The sequence below is a fragment of the Phoca vitulina genome, unplaced genomic scaffold (assembly GCF_004348235.1).
Source record: "Phoca vitulina isolate PV1807 unplaced genomic scaffold, GSC_HSeal_1.0 scaffold22, whole genome shotgun sequence".
Taxonomy (NCBI): domain Eukaryota; kingdom Metazoa; phylum Chordata; class Mammalia; order Carnivora; family Phocidae; genus Phoca; species Phoca vitulina.
In genome coordinates this window covers 7,666,271-7,686,880 of record NW_022589725.1, presented here as the reverse complement: position 1 = coordinate 7,686,880, position 20,610 = coordinate 7,666,271, and the positions used below count along the sequence as shown (strand labels likewise).

The 20,610-nt window shown below is 47.2% G+C and overlaps 1 protein-coding gene across 1 annotated transcript in view; it reads left to right on the top strand.

Moving 5' to 3' along the window:
• The window catches only part of ACTR5 (actin related protein 5), a 28,718-nt gene extending 14,162 nt beyond the window's left edge, over window positions 1-14,556 (top strand). Inside the window, exons 6-10 of the mRNA XM_032419676.1 lie at window positions 4,069-4,185; window positions 4,942-5,081; window positions 6,292-6,424; window positions 10,218-11,706; window positions 14,195-14,556. Of these exons, the coding sequence (XP_032275567.1) occupies window positions 4,069-4,185; window positions 4,942-5,081; window positions 6,292-6,424; window positions 10,218-10,475 (648 nt within the window). The 3' untranslated portion in view covers window positions 10,476-11,706; window positions 14,195-14,556. The remainder of the gene's footprint in view (window positions 1-4,068; window positions 4,186-4,941; window positions 5,082-6,291; window positions 6,425-10,217; window positions 11,707-14,194) is intronic.
• Window positions 14,557-20,610: the final 6,054 nt, after the last annotated feature.

Here is a 20,610-nt window from a genome sequence, read left to right as displayed (position 1 = left end):
GGGGCAATGGTGACAGGAGTGGCGGTGGCTGGTAACAGAACGTGTGACAAGTGCCAGACCCTGTACTGAGCATTTCTGTAAGTGTCGTCTTGATTCTGTGAGTACTGTCGTATTTCCATTGGACAAATAAGGAAACTCAGGTTCAGGAGAGTGAAGGAATTTGCCCAGGGTTGCACAGCTAGAGGTGGCGCAGCTGAGGATCGGACCCAAGCGATCCGATTGCAGATTCACTCTGGTCCCACTGAGGTCCCACGGAGGTGCTCCTAAAAGGCTGCGGGTGGGGGTAGTACCTTTGGTTTGAGCACCTTATCTTCAAAGGACTTCAGGTGGAATTTGCCAGGACCCAGCCGTGGAAGGAGCTAGAATCGCATGGGGAGTGAGAAAAGAAGGATGCCTGGGGAAGGCCTCTGCTTAGGGGTCCAGGACCTGAGGAAAAGCCGGGGGAAGAGGCCGAGGAAGAGCAGAGATGAGAGAGCAGCAGGGGTGGCGGGCTCAGCCTCGGATGGGCGATGGCACGGGAGCATGGAAGGACGGGAGGACGGGTGAAGAGGTGGGGTGCAGGAGAAATAGAAACACCTGAGGCGAGCTGCTGAGAACCGCCAGCGGTGACTGGAAAGGGGCCTGAGGAGAAGTGCTGGGAGGGGTTGCAGACACCTGCTCTGGGGAATGCACAGGGGAGCTGAAGAGGACCACAGGCCCACCAGCAGCAGCCTGGCACTTTCTTTCTCCACTCTTGCCCACGCCCACGAGGAGCATATTTTACTTACCTGTTGCCATGTGGAAAAGCACTCCAAACTTAGTAGCATAAAATGATGATCATTGTGTTGTGCTCACGAATTTGACGGGTCAGGAATTCGGGCAGAGCGTAGCAGGGATCTCTGCTCTGTGATGCCTGGGGCCTCAGCTGGGAAGACTTGGACATCTGGGGACTGGGAGCCCTGGATGGTTTTTCACTTTGCTAACATCTGAGCCGGGATGACTCAAAGGCCATGCTTAGCAAGATGGTGGACCTGAGCACCCACACCCACCGAGCACCCAGACAGGAGCAAAGCCCGTGCCTGTCCATGTGCCTTGGACTTCTCAGCTTGGCAACCGGCTTCCAGGAGGGAGCTCCCCAAGGGAGAGTAGCCAGAGAGCCAGTGTTTCAAGAGGTCAAGGTCAAGGGAACTGTGTGGCCTCGTATGACCTCACATTGGAAGTCACATGACACCGCTTGCACCATACTCTATTGGTTGGAGTCCCACAGGTCCCTGCTAAGATTCAAGGGGAGGAAATAAACCACACCTCAGAATCCCCTTGAGGAAGAGCTTGTCGGATGGAAGATATCGTTTTGACTGTTTTTGAAAAATACAGTCTACCCCAGCGCAGAAGTGGAAAGAGCATTGGGTGGCACCCTTTAGGATTTGAGAGTGGTTGTTGGTAGAGCAGGTAGGGTCGGGCTGGAGGGTGGCAGTTGCGATTGGGCTCCGGGGCGGGTAGAGGAAGGTGTGAATGCACAAGGGAGGTCATCACTGGGAGGTCAGAGAGGTTAGAGGAGTGGAGGTTGGGATGAAGATGAGGAAGATGGAGGTGTGGGGGGTGGGTAGAGCAGAAGGTAGGAGAGAACTCCATGGAGCCCAAGGCTTGCCTTTACTCATTATTATTTGGGGGAAGGACCCACAAGTTTGGCCTGTAGTTATTTTAAATACACAGGTGACATTTGTGTGCCACCAGCCTGGTATTGTAATAATTATCTAAGGGGCCAAAATGAGTGCCTAGTTAGAAGAAGGAAGAAGTGTTCAGTTCTCACCCCACCACTGCCCTAGGGGTGCGCCCTACTTACAGAGGAGGAAGTGGGCTCAGACTGTGCCATTCAGAGCTGGACCGATGTGACCCTTAAGCCTTGCCTCTTTCTGTAACACCGCACCGCTCCTGGTTGCTTGTCGTCCCGGATGATAAGCCACCAAATGAGAGAGAATTTTCGCGATCCGTTTCTGATCCTCTCTTGGGACCCCGGAGTTTAGTGCCAAGCCAGAACAGGCACAGGCATTCCCAGGGTTGGGGCTTCTTTCTGGGAGATGAGAGTCTTGCAGATTAGAAACCTCACACCTCCAGGGGAGCATTCCTTCTAACGGAGTTCTGCGGCCCCTGCTGGGGCAGAGAAGCCTGTCACTTCATTCAGCTGGCCTTGCTGCCGCTTGTAGATCTTTTGTTCTCTTCTTGTTCACCTTGACCTCAGGGAGCTCTTTTCCATACTTGCAGAGCCAGTTGTCCTGCCGCACTCAGACTCATGATGTATAGAATTTCAGCTTGAGGCAGCGCAAAGACTTTGGAGCTAAGCCATCTGTCTTGGGCCAGGTTTCTACCACTTACTAGTGTGATGTGATCTTGGGCAAGTCTTGGTCCCCTGTTGAGCCCATTTCCTTGCCCATGAAGCTCAGGAGTCATCTCTGCAGGGAAGATTGTGGAGGAGCGGGTTGCCTGTTCCTGAATTGGGTTCAGTATTCCGATGGCTCTCGCCTCCTTCCCTGAGAGTAAGGTCCTTGGATTCTCACCTCCCAGCCCACCCTCTTTCCTCCTTAAATTACCTATTTCCAGACCAGTCCCTCTCTTCCTGTTCTCTACTCTCAGAGGAAGAAATGTTCCCTGTCCTTTCCAGGGTTTACTCCTTCCTTAAATTTATAATTTGTGTAGAGGTAGAATGCTCTATATTGAACAGAATTTAGGATCCGTTGTCCCCCATTCTATAAGCCATATATGCATGTGACTGTTCTGGTGTGTGTGCCAGAGGAGTGTGAAGGGCACTGCCTTGTTTAAGAGTGAGTTTGAGTGCCTGGGTGGCTCAGTCGGTTGAGCATCCGACTCTTTATTTCAGCTCAGGTCATGATCTCAGGGTCCTGAGATTGAGCCCTGAATCGGGTTCCACACTGAGCATGGAGCTTGCTTGGGATTCTTTCTCTCTCTCCCTCTGCCCCTCCTGACTCGTGTGCAGTCTCTCTCTCTCTCTCAAAATAAAAATAAAAAAACCTTTAAAAAGAGAAGGAGGAAGTTTGAATGCTAATTTACATTGGCAGTATATGTGGCTATGTTCTAGAGATTGTATTTAAGTGCTCTGAATTATGTTGGTAGTTTATATACGTCACAGAGTCCAAGGGTAAGGCCAGACTCAGGATACATACTCCACGCAGGGACCTCCCCTCGGGCATGCCAGGTGGATAGTACTGAGTCGGCTTGTGTCCTCCCAAGACGCCTTCTCATAAAACAGTCCTTTCTCCGCCAGCTGTTATTGTTAGAGCGGTCTTGCATAGAATTTCTTCCTGTAACTTCTTCCCCTTGAGTCCAAGTGGTAAAACTTCTCTGCCTTTCACATGGCAGAACAACAGATGGCTAGAATGTCACCTAAAACCACACCACCCCCTGCCCAAATTCTTTTGTCCAGGTCAAAATTACAATATACCGTAAGTCCTCTACTGGGAGCAGTGCCAGTGTGTGTAGGCTCTACCCAGGTTCGCTGTGGCTGAAGCGGAAAGCCCGTTCTGCGGGGCACCACAGTCCCGAAGCTCTCTGCCGCCTCAGGAGCTCTTAGTCACGTCTCCAGCCCAGTGGACCAGCCGATAAGAGACTACTTATTAAAGCCCATTAGTGTTGGCACTTGGATTTATTAATCGTTAAGAGATTTATTTAATTTTGCAGGTGTCTGGGCCACTCTGTAGGATACAACTCTTGCTCTCTCTCCCGCAGAGTTGCGTGTGCGGTCTCGTGCCTAAGGCAGACAGCATGACCCCCCACCCCCCCGCCCCCCGCTCCGGGCCTGCCAGAGGGCTTCAGAGAGGAGATGGGAGTTGTTGAGGTTTGTGTGAGGGGGAGGGGACAGGAGCAAAGCCCATGCCTGGCTTTTTAGGCTTTTAATCCTTGTGTTCACATGTCTTAACTTCTTCTTTTTAATAGTTTAGAAAATTTTTCATAGTTTCTATATAAACTTCCAGGACATTGAGCGAAACACCAATTCTTGTTTGTGACCGTGAACTGATAGAGTGAAGGCCTCCTGAAGTTACAGGTGCTGTTTTGTTCTGTTTCTTCTGTTCTTAGACCCCTGACCTGGAGCAGCTAGAGCCGTCTCTGGAAGATGTGGAAAGCATCCATGATTTTGAACCCTTGTTTTCAGAGGAAACCCCTGAAGCGGAGAAGCCAGTCACCACTGTCCAGGTTGGGCCCCTGTAGCCCGCACCATGCTTCTGCTTTGAAACCTTTGACGTAAAAGACCAGTCTGCCCTAGTTTGCTTCTTTAGGAATATTTTTGCAAAAAGAAAAAAAAAAAATTCCAGTTGTATTTTCTAGAAAGGTTGGGGGCTAGGGTACTAACACTAAAACATCTGAAGTCAGGGCTTTTCCTACTGATTGATTGGGGTTCCAGCACTAAGATTGTGACCCTGTGGGAAACAGTCCGCCTTGGTAGAAATATTTAGGCAAGTAATTGAGGACTTTAGACCTGAGGCCTAGCTTTAGTGGTTTCATTTAAATTTAAGCCAGTGTAATTGTGCTTAATCCTCATTTGGGCCTATGTATCTGTCAGGGCAAATGGCCACCAGACAGACTGACCTGAGTCTGGGGCTCACCTGGGAGAGCGCTTTCCCGGCCGCGCAGGGACCAGGCTGCTGAGCAGGGTGGTGGTAGGAGGCTTGGCCGGCCAGTGCCGGGCCTTCCTGCTACCTCTCTTCATGAGCTCTTTCCCTGCGACGCGGGGACCATTTCGTGATGCAAAGTTGAAGGTATTTGTAATACAGAGGTGGGAGAAAGGCAGGTAATGGAATTATCCTATCAGGAGAGTTGGGGAGAGGTTATTCTTGCAGGAACGAAGGACAGAAGCTATGTTGGCATAAGAAATACAGTTTGAGGGAACTGGCAACTGGAATGTTTGTCACTGTGGCCTAAAAATATCTTCTAAACCTTGGGTTTTTAAAGCCCGTGTTTAACTTGGCAGCCTATCATCAGCTGTTTGTCGGGACAGAAAGAATTCGAGCTCCAGAAATTATCTTCCAGCCATCCCTCATAGGGGAGGAGCAGGCTGGCATAGCAGAGACCCTTCAGTACATCCTGGACAGGTGAGACTGAACCTTCTTTTCCTTCCATTTTCCAGAACCGTTTCCTCAGATTTCACACTGAGTAGTAGATGAGGTGGGCATTTGAAAATCTGCCTCACGCCCTCCTTTTTATTGACTTGCTGTGCTCAGATAGTATTCTTTATCTCTCCCCAACCCCGGCACATTGCAGAGGCTCTGTAATTCTTTTCTAAAAATGTAAATGCTCAGTTGATTTGAGGAGCTTTAAGAAATTCTTTGACGTTTAAGCAGCACAACAATATATGTGCATTGGCTTTCATATAAACCTTGACATTATTGAAGACTGGTGATTTTTAAGTACCCTAAAAACGTGCAGAGCTTATAAAAGTTTTTTTTCCTCCTTGCAGACATTTTATTTAAGAGTTTGCACTTCCATAAAATGCTCCTCCCCCATCCCATTTATACAGGCATTTTCCTGCAGTGTGAAATTGTCCTAATTCAAGCTGGGCAAGTGGAGAGCATGATTTGTAGTTTTCTGGCTGCTGTTGGCTGAAACCGGATGAAAACTGGCACCTAGCAAGGAGGAAAAGCTACTGCGGCCAATGTGTATGAGTGGCTTTGAGCTTTGTCTTAATGGGAAAGTGCTCAAGCATGTGAAAGATAAAGCTGTTATTTAAGAAAAAAAAAAAAGGAAAAAAACAAACCACGCAGGTGGAAAGGTGGGCCAGCAGAAGGGAGGCAGGACTTTTTGGGGTGTTGGAAATGTTCTGTTTCTTGATTGTGGTGATGGTTACTGGGGGGTATACATTTGTCAGACTTCATCAAAATGTTTGGAAATCAGTCCTCCATAAAGTCAAGTTTTTAAAAAAAGTGTGTTAAAAGACACAAAACTTCTAATCTTACTAAGGAAATGAATTCTGTAAAGTCATAAGTGAAAAATGGAAGTTTTGTGTTTGTTTTTTTTTTTTTTAATTTATTTTAGAGGGTGGGGAGGGGCAGAGGGAGAGGGAGAGAGAATCTCATGGAGCCCAACGTGGGGCTCAGTCTCACAACCCTGAGATCGTGACCTGAGTTGAAATCAAGAGTTGGACACTTACCGACTGAGCCACCCAGGTACCCTGGAAGTTTTTTTAAAAACACTCTTTTTGCAGATGTTTTCTGTTCTGTGCCAAGACCTTACGTTTCTACATCAGCATTCTCCTTTGATCCTACGTTGGTAGGACTATGCCAAAAGGAATCTACTTCCTCCTAGGTACTCAAAGGACGTTCAGGACCTGCTGGTTCAGAATGTTTTCCTCACCGGTGGAAACATGATGTACCCTGGGATGAAAGGTAGAATCGAGAAGGAGCTGTTGGAGATGAGGCCCTTCCAGTCTGCTTTTAAGGTACTGCTTATTCACATAACCAGCTGTTGTGTAAGATTATTCAGTATTTGTTTTCTGATTGCAAAAGTCATAAATACGGCATAGAGGAGGGCAGGTACTTTTTAGTTCCATCATCCAGAAATATCCACTGTTAACATTTTTGGGGCTTTTCTTCTGGTCTTTGATATGTGTTGAATTTTTGAAGCAGAATGGAAATCATGTTTTATGTATTTCTCTGTTTTGTTTTGTTTTTTTTTTAACTGGAAAAAGACACAAATCTAATAATATTCAGGGAATACAAGGAGTACACACTGAGAGTAGTCATTCTCTTTACCCGCCCCTCATTCTAAGGGCAAAGCTTCACTTGCACAGATTCTCTGTACATGAGTGTAACCTGCCTTGTAACCTGCATTTCTTCCCATGTCATTCTTCCAAAATACTTTTTTTTCTTCCGTATGGTGTGGATGCCCCATAGGGTATCTACTGAATCCTTTTGATCTCTAAGAAACATGGTCTCAGCCCCTATCGAGGACCAGGCACCTCGCAGATGCCGAGATGTCCTAGACACGACCCCTAGCTGCAAGGAACTTGCTACCTGAGGGGCAGCAGCTGATTAAATAGGCTGTGATAGCCCAGAATGTGATGGACGTCCAGGCATGGGCACCTGTCCGTCTTGGAATTTAGGAAGGGCTTTGTGGAAGTGAGTCTTCCTAAGATGAGGATGTGTGTGCCATCTAGACATTGTGGAGTGGGGTGGGATGGAGGGAGCATTCCAGAGAGGGATTAGCATGAGCAGAGGCTCAGGGTCCAGAAGCCTGCTGAGCGAGTGAGCTGCAGTTGAGTGTGGCTGGAGCACAGGGTTGCTATAGAGGAGTGGAGGGGGTTGCAGTAGAGAGGTCGGTAGGCCCTGCAGGTCCTGCTGAGAGGCTGACCTCGGTCCCCTGTGCTGCATGATGTATTACACATTCCCGGCACGGGCTCTGAGCTCTGGGCCTTATTCTATCACCACTGTTCCTGAACCTTGCCAAGCCTTCGTTTTGTCAGTGGTGTAAAGGGGTAATCAGAACTCCTGTTACCAGGATTCACTAGTACAATGAAGTGCTCAGCATAGGGCCTGCACAAAATGAACACTTCGACGTTAGCTGTTGTATGGGGGGAGGGGTCCCTAGGATCACCCCAGGTTCCATGATTTGCTAGGAGGACTCACAGGAATCGTATATATATATGATATAGTCACATATCATACTCACATATAATTATCCTCATGGCTACGATTTGAAAGGAAACAAAGCAAAATTAGTACAGAGAAGAGGTGCGTGGGGCGACGTCCAGGGGAAAGCAGGTATGAGCTCCCAGAGTCCTCACCCAGTGGAGTCTCACAGAACACGTTTAATTCTCCCAGCAGTGAGCTGTGACAACACATGTGAAATGTCACCAACCAGGGAAGCTCGTTAGAGACTCAGTGCCCAGGGTTTTATTGGGAGCCGATCATGTAGGCACCCCCTGCCTGGCACTTACCCAAATTCCAGACTCCCAGAAGGAAGCAGGTGTTCAGCATAAACTACATTATTTGTTCAAACGTCAGGAACAGTGTCTACTCTTACCAGTCAGTGGTGGAGGCCTGCCAGAAGTCCAAGTTCGTAGGTGCCAGCCAAGGACAGCCTTGTAAGCAGTCAGGCCTGTGGGTTAACTCTTTTCTGCACAGCTGTTGTTACTGTTAAGCCCACCGGACTGTGAGGGAGTCTAAGCAGGGGAATCGTTTCATTCAGTTTGAATATTAGGAAGCTATTTTTGACTGTTGTGGAAAATGGGGTATCAGGAGAAATACTGGAAGCAGGAGGCCAGTTAGGAGGCAGCTCAGAGGCTTTAGGATTGAGTCCTCCTACCAGTTTGCAGTGTCTCCTGTGAGCTGACCTTGAATTTCTCCAGCATTATCTCTCATCACTCCCCCTTCCACCCTGTACTTTGTTCCCCAATATGCCATGTTTTCTCGCCTCAGGGTGTTTGCACCTGCTGGTTCCCTTTGGAATACCCTTCCCAGCTCAATACTCATGTCTCTCATGGCTGGCTTGGATGTCACATCTGCCAGAAGCCTTCCGTGTCCTTAACCTGTATTCCTTACTAGACCCACCTCTATTAGGGAAGGATGGACTGTTTTGTGAATTGTTGTTCCCCAGGTCTTGGCTCAATGTCTCTGGGTAGCTATGCAGGATATAAGCAGTAGGCATTGGGAGAGGACAGGAGGGAGCTCATGTGGCAGAGATTAAGGGAGTGAAGTTGTGAGAACTGAGTAACAGGTTGGATATGGGGAGAGAAGTGTGGGACCCAAGACAATTCCCAAGTCCTAGGTTGGGCAACTGGTGGGACAAATATGACATTCCCTGGACTAGGAAATGGGAGAGGAAGAGCGGGCTTGAGGGTGGAGAATGAGTTCCACTTCTGGGGTGGGTTGAGTTGGGTTTCCAGTGGGATGCCCAGGAAGCGGTGACTCCTAGCCAGCTGCCGAGTGCTCCAGAGAAAGGCAGAAGGGTGGACTCGGATCCCCTAGCATAACTGTGTTATTAGTGGGCACTGTTTGGAGGATAGGTGATGTCCATTAGGCCTTACATAACATCAGCATTTAAGGGCCTTTGGGAGGGTGGGGGTGCCCATGAAGGAGGCTGAGAAAGAGGTGGTGGGAGAGGCAGGAGGAGGGCTAGACTGGGGGGTGGGGGTGGGGGTGACGGCACAGAAGGAGAGCACAGGTATGCGCTGGCGGGCTTGACTTGTGATGACATAACTAGTGCGTCCTATTATCAAATGTTTAAGATCTATTTCTTGATCATCGCAAAAGCCTTTCCCGTGAATTACTTTGTGAATATTAGCTGTAGGAATGCTGCCAGATTGCTCTTCCCAGCTCTCTTTTAGCTGGTTCATCCTCGTGGGGCACAGCCTCAGCTTCCGTCCCTTCCACCTTCGCTGCTCCTTTTCAGCTGCGGATGTGGTAAGTGTGTGTCAGGCCAGAATTAATAACCCCTGATACTCAGCATTTAGGTTATGTGCATGCTGAGTCCACTTTATGTCGCCTGCCTGTTACTTCAGAAAGTTCTGAAACCACCACTCCAACCTGGAGCTCCTGTGGTTGGGGGAGGGAGGTAGGAGGGAGGTGGGAAAGCAGGTGGCGACTCTGGGAAACAGGAAGCCTGGTTTGAGCTACAGAGGATGTTCCCCGCTCTGGTCAGGTCAGCTGGGTTGAGGGGCTCCCCCGGGGCTGCTGACCACGGGATTGCTCCAATAATAAGCAATGGAAACGGCACTGGCAACGTCCTGGACAACACCCCAGGCCCTTCTCTCTGCTCTCTGCTCCTGAGGCTCATTGGTCACCATAGTGAGACCCACCTCGTATCAGCCCCTGCTTCTCGCTGCTCACAGAGTGGGCGTCAGGATGGGAAGGCCTTTCCTCCAGGTGGAGTGCCTGCTCCGCTTCCTCTCTCCATCTGGCAGCTTGTGGTCGACAGCGTTGGAACAGGAGGGGGGCAGCTGGGCCCTCTCTGGCCCATAGTGGCAGGTGGGTGTTCACGAAAGAGCCGGCAGCCGTTGATTCTGTGAGGCCGAGCCTGGTGTGCTCTGCATGCTGTGTGCTCTCTTGGAGAGTCTGCAGCATCTCAGCTCAGCTGTATTTGGAGGGTGCGGACAGTTATGCACCAGGGCCCTCCCGCGTGTGTATTTCTGGGGATATCACGTAGGGAGGGGGCTGCGGCTGGGTCTGCTGAACGCTCACTCCTCGAGCCCTGAGGGGGAGACGGCCCTCTGCTGAGTGCTCTTTGTGTTTCAGGTTCAGCTTGCTTCCAACCCCGTGCTGGACGCCTGGTATGGTGCTCGGGACTGGGCCTTGGACCACCTGGACGATGATGAAGTCTGGATCACCAGGAAAGAGTATGAAGAGAAGGGAGGAGAGTACCTCAAGGAGCACTGTGCATCCAACATCTACGTCCCCATCCGCCTGCCCAAGCAGGCCTCACGCTTCTCAGACGCGCAGGCCCCCGGCAGAGGCTCGGGGGCCAGCGGAGGCAGTGCTGGTGAGCAAGCCTAGTGGGCGCCCTCTGGGACCCGGGACCGCGGTGGCCAGTGTGACGGACGGATGCTGTGCTAGCTGGGTGCGGCCTGAGCCTGCTGGCGGCGCTGGTCTGCAGGGTGGATTTCTCCTGGGGAGAACAGTTAAGGGACACTGGAAATTACCCTTTTGAACTGCATTCACTTGGGGGCTCCTGCAGTGAAGAGACTTTAAGTGACTTTCTGGTCTTTGCTGAACCATGGACGAGCTGTGGCATCAGCTTCCCGCAGCAGTAAATGAAGATGGAATGGAGGACGGGGATGTACAAAACGTTAAGGGTTTATTTCTTCATTTAAAAAATCCTTTAAAAAAATCCTTCAAAATTTATGTTGTCCGTGTAGATATTTTTCTGACTTTACTCAGAAATTGTGTGAATGCCCAGCAGGTGGAGGCCTTTCACATGTGTATAAAGAAAAGGTAGAGTGTACTTTATACACACTTTATACATGTGTATAAAGTAAAGATAACAAAAGTAATCACCCACGAGATCTCAGGAGCTGGAAATGTTTTCCTCCTATTATTTCCTCTTAAAATAAGTAAAAAGGGCCCAAAGAGGGGAACCAAACTGCACGGAATTTCTCCATCAGGGACCTCCTTTGTGCCCCCTTCTGAATGGGCAGAAATGAGGCCTTAGCCTAATTTTTGTTCATACTTTCTATGCTGGAAACTTTTGCACCATATGAGGCCTTCCTGCAGATTTTTCTTTCTATGCCCACAAGTTTGTTGGCTGCTTAACTTTCTCAACCTTTCAGAAGAAAGAGAGTCTGGAAAAGTTGAATCATGTAGCCGCCTCAGTTTTGCCATAACCTTACATTCCCTGTATCCTTGCAGCTTCATCTTCAATGGACAAATGTCCCCTCTCTTTTATAGAGATTGCTCGGTGTGAACTTTAACTCTGCAACATCTCTGGTAGTTGAGCCCAGAGGCCCCTGAGACGCTAGTGTTCTGTCACAGAATCTATCCACTTAAATCCCAGGGAGCCTCTAGCCCATCCCTCTCATGAGGCCGCCTCAGAACCCGTTGGCTCGTGCAGCTTTCCAGGGGCGATCGCCTGGATCCGCAGCCCTCGGGGCTCAGGAACTCAAGATCTGGAGCAGACAGCAGTGATGGTGGAGACAGAAGACTTGGGCCGACCCAGGGCCTCCCAGAGCCCGAGGACTGAGAGATGGTGATAGGCATGAGCTGTGAAGAAAGGATAGTTGCCAAGAAGGTAAGGGAGGTTTTCATATCCTGTTCCCGGGAAGAAGGACGCCAACTGCTAGTAGGCCTGGGGGTCTCTCTCCCATAGTCAGTGGTTTCAACAGCCTGAGCGACAGTGATGAGCTCAGCACGGCCATGGAGGCTGAGCCCTGCTGGGGAGACCCCGGGTGGGCAGGTAAACCCAGACATAGTTACGTAGCTGGGCCTGCTCAGGGTTTCCGTAGACCGGAACAGAGGAGATGTGGGGCTGGGCAGGCCGAGGGGCTGAGCCTTGGGCTCTCTAGTTTCATCTCTCGCCCCTCACATTAAGCCTGCCGTGACCTTCCACAGCCGCCTTAGGGGTTATGGTGGCTCTCCCTCATCGAGGCTGCTCCTCCCTCCCTTGCACAGACCCCCTGCAGAGCAGTCACCATGTGCCTTGGGCTTTGTCTCTCCCCCAGGATGGTCTCCTCTAAATTAAAGTGTTCCCAAGAGCAGGAAGTATTCCATTCAGTGTGGAGTATCCACAGTGGATTTTTAATGGACGGCTAGATCTGTGACCAGAGAATATTTGAGGGTAGTCTGTCCACTCTGTTGAGAGGAACAGATCGAGAGTCCACACTGAGGACTTCCTCTCAGCCATACTGAGGCATCTGATGTTCCCTTCCGACCCTACCGTGGTTTTTTCCTGGAGAGGTGGGCATGACTGCAGCTGAATGTTCTAGGGGCGGCTGTGAAGAAACAAACTCCTATAGCCCAGCTTAGGCTCTTGTGCTCTTGTGGCAGGAGGAGATAGCCTGGGGAAGGGACTGTCCTGGGTCTCTAGGACCCCCCAGCTCTGGATTTGAGTTAGGGCAGCTCTCAAGGTTGGGTGGCCACAAAGAGTGACGGGGCCCCCCGTCTGTGGGTACCCCGGCTGCTGCCTGCTTACGCTGCCGCTGCCTCCTCATGGCAACTCTGGAAATAAGCAGTTTTGTCAAAGGAACCAACAAAGAAGGTAAAAAGAGAGTGAAGCAAGAGTGCAGTAAGTGTTCAAAGATGTGCAGATGAGGCTAGCCCAAGAAACGGAGAAGCCAGATTCATACAAGTATAATACGCAAAGATCATTTTATGCCTACCTAAGGGACTAAGTGAATAAAGTGACATCTATCATTATAATAAGAATTTTGCCATTAAATCGTTCCAAGAAAATTAGAAAATGCTAGGATGCCAGAGGATTCAAAGCTGTAAGCAGAGATCCTGGCTGTGTACGAAGTACATTCTCCTTTCTTCCCGGGCCCGTGGTCCTGGAGAGGCGCCCCTTCTGGGGATGAGGGAGGCCCCCAGGTTGTCTGAGGTGGTATAGAGGGAAGCATGGAAGGGGCTGGCACCTGGAGACTTATTACAGCAACAGAGGATCATTTCCCAGCCTCCCGTGCGGTTGTTCTCGTGGCCATCTGAGTTCTGGCTGGTGGAATATGGGCAGAAGGACACCCATCATTTCCAGGGCTGGCTTCTATAAACCTCTTTCCTCCTTCCCCGATCACCGGCTGAATGGGGCGCCATTAAGGCTCATGAGGAGTGCAGAGCCACTAAGTGGAGGGAACCAGGTCCCTAAGTGACTACCTGGAACAGAGGCTCTATAAATTCCTCCCCCTGTGAGGAAGTAAACTCTCACCGTGTTAAGCTGCAGAGCTCTTAGGCCTTATCTGTTATAGCAACTAGCATTTTTCCAACGAAAATTTTAGGTTACAAATAAAAATGTCATTAACTCTGTATTAAACAGGGATTTGTTAGGAAAAATAAAAAATAGTATGAAATGAGGAGAATAGCGTGATAGTTATTCCTTTATTTAGGAAATGGGAATGATCATTTCTTTTACCCTGTAGGAGGATTAAATGAGATAATGAAATCACCTAAGGATTTCCACCAACATAGCAGACTTCTGATCTAGAAGAGCCCCTGCCCCCAACCTGCTACAAAGTTAGGCAATAACTAAACAAAAAGTTGTGATGCTGAGCCTGACAGAGAAAATCATAGCTATCATAGAAAATCATAGAAATCAGAAATGAATACAAAAAAAATCAAGGCCAGAGTGGTAACCACAAGTAGGCACTGAGGCAGACCGAGATGAGCCCTAGGGATGGACAGGGACTGCTAAGCCCCGGGAAATCCCTTAGGTAGACTGACCTGCTCCCTGCTTTCCCTTTCTGTTCCCTTCTTTCCATGACGTCCTCTCCTTTATTCTCCCTGTTCTGCTTATGTCTGAGCAGCCACCAAGACCCAAGCACTCTTCCTTCTGCCCCTTGCCCATCAGGGCTCCTCTTCCTTTCCTAGGCCCAGGGAGCCCTGTGGAATCCAGTTATCCCAGGGGCTCAGGAGGCATTTCCCATAGCACACATTTTCACTGACCAAAATCATCATGAGGTCAAGAGGAGTCTGTGCTATAGGGAAATTCAAGGTGATGCAGTGGGTTGAATTATGTCCCCCCCAAATGACATGTCCATGTTGTAACCCAGTGTCTGCTTATTTGGAAATAGGCTCTTTGCAGTTGGAATTAAGGACCTGGACGTGAGATCAGCCTGGATTTAGGGTGGGCCCTCAAGCCAGTGACTGATGTCCTTATAAAAGAAATGACACGGGGAAGAAGGCCATGTGAAGACAGAGGCAGAGACTGGAGGAGGGCAGCCACAAGCCAGGAACACCAGGAGCCACCAGAAGCTGGAAGAGGCCAGGAAGGATTCTCCTCTAGAGCCGTCATAGGGAATATGGGCTGATGACACCTTGATTTGGTATCCAGAACTGTGAGAGAATAAATTTCTGTTGCGTTAGGTACCATGTTTGTGGTCATTTGTTACAGACACCGATGTCCAGGTTAAATCTGGGAAGGTATCTGGGTATGGGTGGGAAGCTTTTAAGCCATAAAGAAGCAGATAACTTGCCCACAAGATGGAGGAATCCTAGCAATAGCAGGACCTAGATAACAAAGGCTTATCCCGAGATAAGGAGTAGAGAGGAGGCAATGAAGGAGTAGAGGAGGGGTTTGGAAAGTGCGCAGGACCAGAGCTGAGGGTCCTGGAGAGGCACCCCTTCTGGGGATGAGGGAGGCCCCCAGGTTGTCTGAGGTGGTATAGGGGGAAGCGTGGAAGGGGCTGGCACCTGGAGACTTATTACAGCAACAGAGGATCAGAGGAAGCTTGACACGCAAAGGTGCTAAATACTGGAGAATCTGCCTTGCTGCAGCACCAGGAGGGGGCGTCCCTGAGAGACTTGGAGACCCACCGAACCCCTCTCCCTGCCCTGTTCCTCACCCATAATCCTCCTGCTAATAGTTGCTCAGGTAAATCTAACATGCCCAAATATGAACATTAATAAACCAGCACCCTAATGGGGATACTGCAAGAAAAAAACAAAATCAGAAAATTCAAAGTCAAACTTGTGAGCAGAAAACACACGGGAAAAAAAGCCAGAAGGAAATTGTAATGCAGCATTCCAACAGGAATTAAAATAATTAGACAAGCAAATGCAGCTGTGAGGACATCGCGAAACAAATGAAAAGCTTTAAGTAGAAAGGACCAAGAGGATGTGAAATGGAAACTGACGGGACCCAGGTAGGAACTGAATGTAAAAGAAAAATGATCTCGGAAACCTAAATCCAAGATGCACAAAGGGGAGAGATATTCGACTGGAAAGAAAAAAAGGAAAAACCAAATGAAAATAAGAGAAAGTTACAGATAAGGAAAAGAGGCAAAGGAAATCTAATCAAGTTGAATGTAGTTGAAGAAAATTCGACATACTGAATTTTATATTGTAAAGGAAGAAGAAAAACAATGGAACAAAAATTCATATTAAAAATGGTAATTCGGTAATACTTTCCCCCAAAGAGGAAATGCTCGAATACAAGTACTGTAAAGACACGCTGTGTGTGAGCTTGGGAAGAAGAGTAAACTCTGAGAAAATCCTAGGTAAATAAATCCTCTGGGCCTCTAGGCAGAAAGACACAATGGCTTGCACTGTCAAGAAAAATTAGATGTCATCGGACTTTCTAACAGCACTCTGTGTAATTTAATACTAGAAAGTTGACCAAAGAAATTGAATAATGAAAAAACAAAAATGGTAAAATAAGTTTATTTGGAAAAAAAAAAAAACAAAATTTAAGGAATACTAGAAAACCTGCCAGAAAAAGACCAACAACAATTTAAAAACTACTAGAAAGAATACACGAAATAATAAGGAAATAATTATTAAAATAAAAATCATAATTACTTTGTACAATTCTTTGCAAATACATTTGAAAAATATAGACAAAAATCGTCATTTTTTTAGGAAAATGGAATTCACCAGAACTGCCCCTAATAGGAATATATAAAGTCCGAATAGACCCATTTCCATACAGAAACTAAAGACCATTGTCACAGAGCTGCCCCCTCAAAAAAGCTCCAGGTCCAGTTAAGTTCACAGAATTCTATTAGCCTTTAAAGACTGGATACTTCCAATGTCCCTTAAACTTTTTCAGAGCGCAGAAAACAAATCCTCTAAAGTATTATTATGCATGACTGCTATAAAAATCTGGTAGATTGCACACACACAAAATTATAGATAGCCCAATCTTACCTAAAATGTCAATGAAGTAAACACAAGTCAATTATTTACAAACAGAATCCACTAGGGGCGCCTGGGTGGCTCAGTCTGTTGGAAGGCTGCGTTCTGCTCAGGTCATGATCTCGGGGTCCTGGGATAGTGCCCCACTTTGGGTTCCCTGCTCGGCAGGGAGTCTGCTTCTCCCTCTGCCCCTCCTCCTACTCATGCTCTATCTCTCTCTCTCTCAAATAAATAAAATCTTTATTTTTTTTGGATTTTATTTATTTGAGAGAGAGAGCATGAGCTGGGGAGAGGGGCAGAGAGAGGACAAGGAGACTCCACACTGAGCAGGGAGCCTGACCTGGGGTTCGATCCCAGGACCCTGGGATCATGACCTGAGCCGAAGGCAGATGTTTGACTGAGCCATCCAGACGCCCAATAAATAAAATCATAAAAAAGAAGAAGAAGAAGAAGAAACCACCAGCACATGAAAAGAAAATACATGCTGACCAAATGAATTTTATTCCAGGAATGCAAGTGTAGCCACCAAATACCAAAAATCTCAGAGCCTTAACGCACGGTTTATTTCTTATGGTGCGTGTCCAGTGATTGTCATCGTGTGTGTGGTTTGGGAGGGGCTGCACTGTCCCACATAATCGCTGCACACCATCTTAGGAGTCTGCCACCTCAACGAAAGGAAGGAACAGGAATATGGAGAGTCAAGTCCTGGCTCCGAAATGCTTCTCCCCAGAAGTGACGCACAGCATACGTGCTCAGATTTCACTGGCCAAAGAAAATAAGGTAGCCGTGTGTGATCTCTTAGCATTCCATTTTACCCCCTCTGCCTAGTTATGCCTCTCTCTTTTTTTTGTGATTGCTCTAGAAATTACAACATGCATCCTTCATTTATTGTAACATAGATTAAGTCTATAATACTTCACGTACAATGTAAGAATATTGCCACATATAACTCCATTTTTAACTTTGGGGATTTGCTCTTGGTATCATGTGCTTCACTATTATAAATCCCATAACATATTTTTAATTTTTTAAATTTACTCAGTAGTCTTCTGGAGAAATCTAAAAAGATGGCCTTTTACCTGCACATTGACTCTTTCCGGTCAAGAAAGTGGGGGTAGGAGGACGTTTTCTTGGCATTAGGGCTTGCACATTCTTCTCAGGAATGCTAACAGGATGGGGGAGAGGCTTTCCTCTGGCTGGTGCCTAACGAAGCAGCCTTTTGGAAACCTCCCAGAGGAAATGCAGTGGGATTCTCCCCGCAGCCATTCTTCAACCTGGACAACAAGAATTGTCTGGAAGGCGAATTCACCTGCTTGGCTCTTTCCCTCCTGAGTCACATTTTGATGACCACCGGGCGGGGACTGGGCTGTATCAGATCTTGCCCGCCCTTTCCCGGCCTGGGCAACCATCTGGGGATTGCCTGGGAATCAAGTTGATGGACATTCCTCAGTCTAGACAAACTTCTGGAAACTCTTTAACTTTAGTTGTGGGAGGAGGAGTTGGCCCGCTGATCATTCCCCAGCTTGGGACACCGGCAGTACTTTGGACTGGGTTTCGTATAAGTATTGTTAAATCTAGAAGGCTTTATAATTGGGCCAGCAATATCCATGCCCTGGTCACTATTCATAATAAAGGACATTCCAAGAGTATCAGCTAAGGAAGTCCTTTTGTTGATAGTGATTCTGTCAGCCTTTGTCATTGGCATGCCTTCGGCCACTGTGAGGAGGTACACTCGATGGCTAAGTACACAAATAAGAATCTGAATAAAACTGACCAGAATATGTACAAAGCCCCCCAAGGAGGAGGAAGAGCTTCTGCTTGACAGCTTTTTCCACATTCTGGGTCTGACAATAGGGAAGCTCTTATAAGATTATTGTGGTCCACTGGGAAATTTGGGGACCTGCCAACTACACCCAGTGAATCCTGGCATCCCCTTCTGTGTGTGCCGAGCCATGGGTTCTGGAAACAGGATGAGTAGACAGACCCTTTGGTGCCTCAAAGTTGTGCCCCAACTTTGAGGGTGCACCAAAGAAGACATGAATGCAAGACATCCCACGGTTTCTTTTCTGAAATCGGAGCCGATTTTGGAGAAGGACCAAAGTCAAAAGGGCTTCCAGAGGAGCTTGCTTGGGTGAAGAAGATAAGAGCCGGGCGGGTAGCTGGGGAAGGTGAGGTACCTCGGCCTCGGCCCCTTGTGAGCTCCGGGAGCAGAACTGGAAAAGTTCTCAGTGCTCTTTTCCTTTCCACATTCTGAGTTGGCGTTCCCAGGCCTTCTCTTTTCACTCGCTGCTGTCTAATGGGATTCCGGGGCTTGGCCTTGAGCATGGAGAGCCTCCTTATTGACAACTTCTAGTGAAGAGAATCTCAGAAAGAAAAGAAGGAGGTGTTCCCTCTTCCCCTGAAAGTTTGGAAAAGCAGACACTCTCCTGAGAACAGCAGAAAGCCATTTCCAAGAGCCTATTCGGAGAAAATGTGGGCCTCTCCTCAGGCTCTGATTTTGGCTGCAAATGTTATTTGTAACAAAGGACTCTTTAAAGTCATCTGGGTTTCAGAAAAATGTAATCATATGCTGTAAAAAAAAAAAAACTTTAAAAAAGGTGGCATCTTTAAAATTAAAAAAAAATTAATAGGTAGCTTTGCTTAATTATATATCGCCCAAGTAATAACATTTCATTTGACATTTCTGTTTTAAAAATGAAGGTACAACTCTTTGTCCGTTGTCTGTATTGACCAGAGGAGCTTTGCAATTTCCCTCTTCTTCTTTTTCCTATGACTATGACTTTAAATGAACAATACACAATACAATGTACAAATACTGTATATTTGGCTTTGGAATTGTATATATGTTATATGCAATTATAAAACAAGATTTTATTCAAAATAAGAACACAGTCCTTAAAAATCAAAGGCAAAGTGAAACAAGTGAACCTAATTATCAGGTTGGTAGCTTACTTACACAGAGAGGTCTTATTTTAAGTCTTGAACGAGGTGACTTTAATTAGGTGATTTTATTTTAAGTGACTTTTTTCACAGTAGTGAGGAAAAAACCAGTAATTGAATGTACATCTTTAGTGGGATATAGTCTAAGAACAAAAAAGGACTGTAAAGAAATCTTGCTATTTTCAGCAATTATGTTGTTAGTAATGGCATTGGTGTGGCTATTCTGAAGATATATATATATATATATATATATATATATATATATATATGCAAATAATTATGTTAAGGTTGCTAGAATCCAGGATTTCCAGCATAAGAAACAAGATATAAAAATATAAAATCAGGGGCACCTGGGTGGCTCAGTCGGTCACACGTCCAACTCTTGATTTTGGAGATGGAGCCCTGCATCAGGCTCTGGGCTGGGCATGGAGCCTGCTTAAGATTCTCTCTCTCCCTTTCCCTCCGCCCCTCCCCCCACCGTGTGCATGCTACCTCTCTCCCTCTCTCAAAAAAAAAAAAAAAAAATATATATATATATAAAATCAAAAATGAAAAGTCCTGTAATCCTATATTTGAGTCATAAGTATCAGTATGAACACGTGATGTATTTTCTCTCTAAAAGTATTAATTTCTTAGCTGAAATATGATCTGGAAATAATGAAGAGCCCAGTCATCAAGGAACACCCCTAGTGTGGCTTCTCATTCAAAGGAACCAGGGCTCATTAGAAGGAACTGTTTCTTATTAAAAGGAACCAGGGCTCCTTGGAGAAATGGCTGCTTCCAGTTCTGGGGCAGGAAATAGACAAGATGAACCTGGACTATCTTGTTGCATCAGAAAGCAAGGAAACTATCAAAGACTCCCAAAGATTCCTGGGATCATATTGAAAGAACTCAGGAGCCAACTTGAAGTGGCTCCCACTGGCCAAGGAATGAGATCACTGGACATTCAGAAAGAATAAAAATGAAGGGTTAAAGCACATCAGATATTAAAATCCACGAATTCATCATTGGTTATCTTTGGAGGAACCAGCTCATAATTCTGCAAACGATATAAAGTGAAAGAAGCAGGCATTGATCCGGCCTTTCCTGTACCAACCGTTTCCCATGGTAAACAAATAGATGATAAGGGAATTTTTCTTTATAGAGGATTTCCAGCTAATACATGAAGAAAGAATGATAGAATACCCCTATCGCCTAACTCCTGATAATGGCAAGGGGCCATGATCATCAAACCCTGCTAGGAACCATCGGGTGAAGAGCTGAAGGTACCTTTATAATGGACAGATATCAGGTGCCTTCTGATATGAGGCATTATAACACATTGAACACCTTCATGAAGTACTCTTACAAAAAATTTTTAATCTGAATCTGGTCAGGCCTCCAAATTTAACTGCCAGTTTCCTGGAAATATTGG